Source organism: Saprolegnia diclina, assembly GCF_000281045.1.
Source record: "Saprolegnia diclina VS20 unplaced genomic scaffold supercont1.114, whole genome shotgun sequence".
Taxonomy (NCBI): domain Eukaryota; phylum Oomycota; class Saprolegniomycetes; order Saprolegniales; family Saprolegniaceae; genus Saprolegnia; species Saprolegnia diclina.
The window spans coordinates 85,025-86,591 of NW_008246181.1; the positions used below are offsets into that span (position 1 = coordinate 85,025).

Sequence of the window (1,567 nt, forward strand, 5' to 3'; positions counted from 1 at the left end):
CCCATCTGGGACCGAGGGCAATCAAATCAGATAATAGAAAGATGCCCAAGATCGCGCTCCAATGAGATCTCGGCGCGCGAAATATGTTTTGTATGCGCACTAGATCGGTGTTCCAAACCGTGCTCGCACTAATTCGTGCGAGTGGCAAAGACAATCGTTGGTTTAATTGGCCGTGTTCCAATATAGTCTTGTAGCATTAGTACAGGTTAGCGGGAATATGTCCGCAATATTGTAATGACCGCTTGTCACCAGACATGGGTCAATGCACCAGAGTAGTAATATTCGATTCCGACCAACTAAGCTCGCTCTCATGTACGAAATTATTATATTAATAATAGTGTTGGTGACACGAGGTGGTACTCTGTACCGTATGTTGCGCATCCTCATGGATGTCCGATCAAAAGACACGTCGTGGGTGTACCGCTCGCTGGGTGTGCCTAATGTCGGTAGCCCAAAGGTGAGAAATCACGAGTCTGAGTCCGGCCGAGACTTGCCCTGTTGAGGAGTATTGCTACTGGTACGAGTAAACATCTCATCTGCATCTCACAACTTTAAAAATTATTCAGGAGCAGCAGTCATCGCGTTGCGAAATCAGACGTAGGCATCTGACAATGCTGACAATGGTGATTGAAAGTACGAGCTCCGAACCGCCGTGCGTGTCCTACAGCCATGTGTAAGATACTTTGCCACTGGGACGCGAACGCTACAGACTTTTCGACTTGCTAAAACAATAATGGGCGGTGCCACAATACATACAAAACATATTTCGCGCGCCGAGATCTCATTGGAGCGCGATCTTGGGCATCTTTCTATTATCTGATTTGATTGCCCTCGGTCCCAGATGGGTCTCCCGGAGCTCTGCTTGTTTGCGCCGCTTGACTCAGATTCGTGCATCCTGAACGTTGCAGCCAATCAGGACACTCGAGCCGCGTCTTTCATACGCGCCGCTCTGATCAGGTCAGAGTCGTGCTCTGCTCAAGGCGCAGCTGCTCACGTCGCAGCGCCGAGTACACCTTGGATATCAGCATATTTCGAGTGCATCTGAGTTCACCTGAGTGGACTGTACGGTCGTTGCACCACGACCGTTTATCAGATACGATTATCAGACCCCACACGACTTGGCCTCGCACCCCAACAGGGGCCTGCGTTTTGAACTTGGTCACAGCGATCGAAACGCAGTTGGCACCGTCTGAGTACAAGAGTCGGGTTGTATTTCGGGCGTCGTTAGCGGGTACGAATTGTGAGTAGAGTAGCAGAGGCATATCTCAATTTGCTTTCTTGCAACCACAACTACCACGATGCGTGCTCCGTCTGCCATCCTCGCTGCCCTCGCCGCGCTCTCGGTCGCCACCGACGCGGCCTCGCTCCGCGCTGCTGGCAACGGCACGAACGTCAACCCCGAGATCGTCGGCGGTGTTGAAGCCGCCGTTGGCAAGCACTTGTACCTTGCTGGCTTGCGTGAGACCGCGGCCGGTAGCACGTTCTGCGGCGGTGCCCTCATCGCCCCCAAGTACGTTCTCACGGCCGGCCACTGCATTGACGACAGCGTCCAGTACGTCGCCCTCGG

The 1,567-nt window shown here is 53.0% G+C and overlaps 1 protein-coding gene across 1 annotated transcript; it reads left to right on the top strand.

The window, feature by feature from the left end:
• Positions 1-1,298: 1,298 nt before the first annotated feature.
• SDRG_16130 (hypothetical protein) lies at positions 1,299-1,540 on the top strand (the record flags this gene model as incomplete). The annotated part of the gene is made up of 2 exons (XM_008622327.1): positions 1,299-1,473; positions 1,512-1,540. The coding sequence occupies 2 exons, from the start codon at positions 1,299-1,301 to the stop codon at positions 1,538-1,540; spliced, it is 204 nt and encodes a 67-aa protein (XP_008620549.1).
• Between the last annotated feature and the right edge of the window lie 27 nt (positions 1,541-1,567).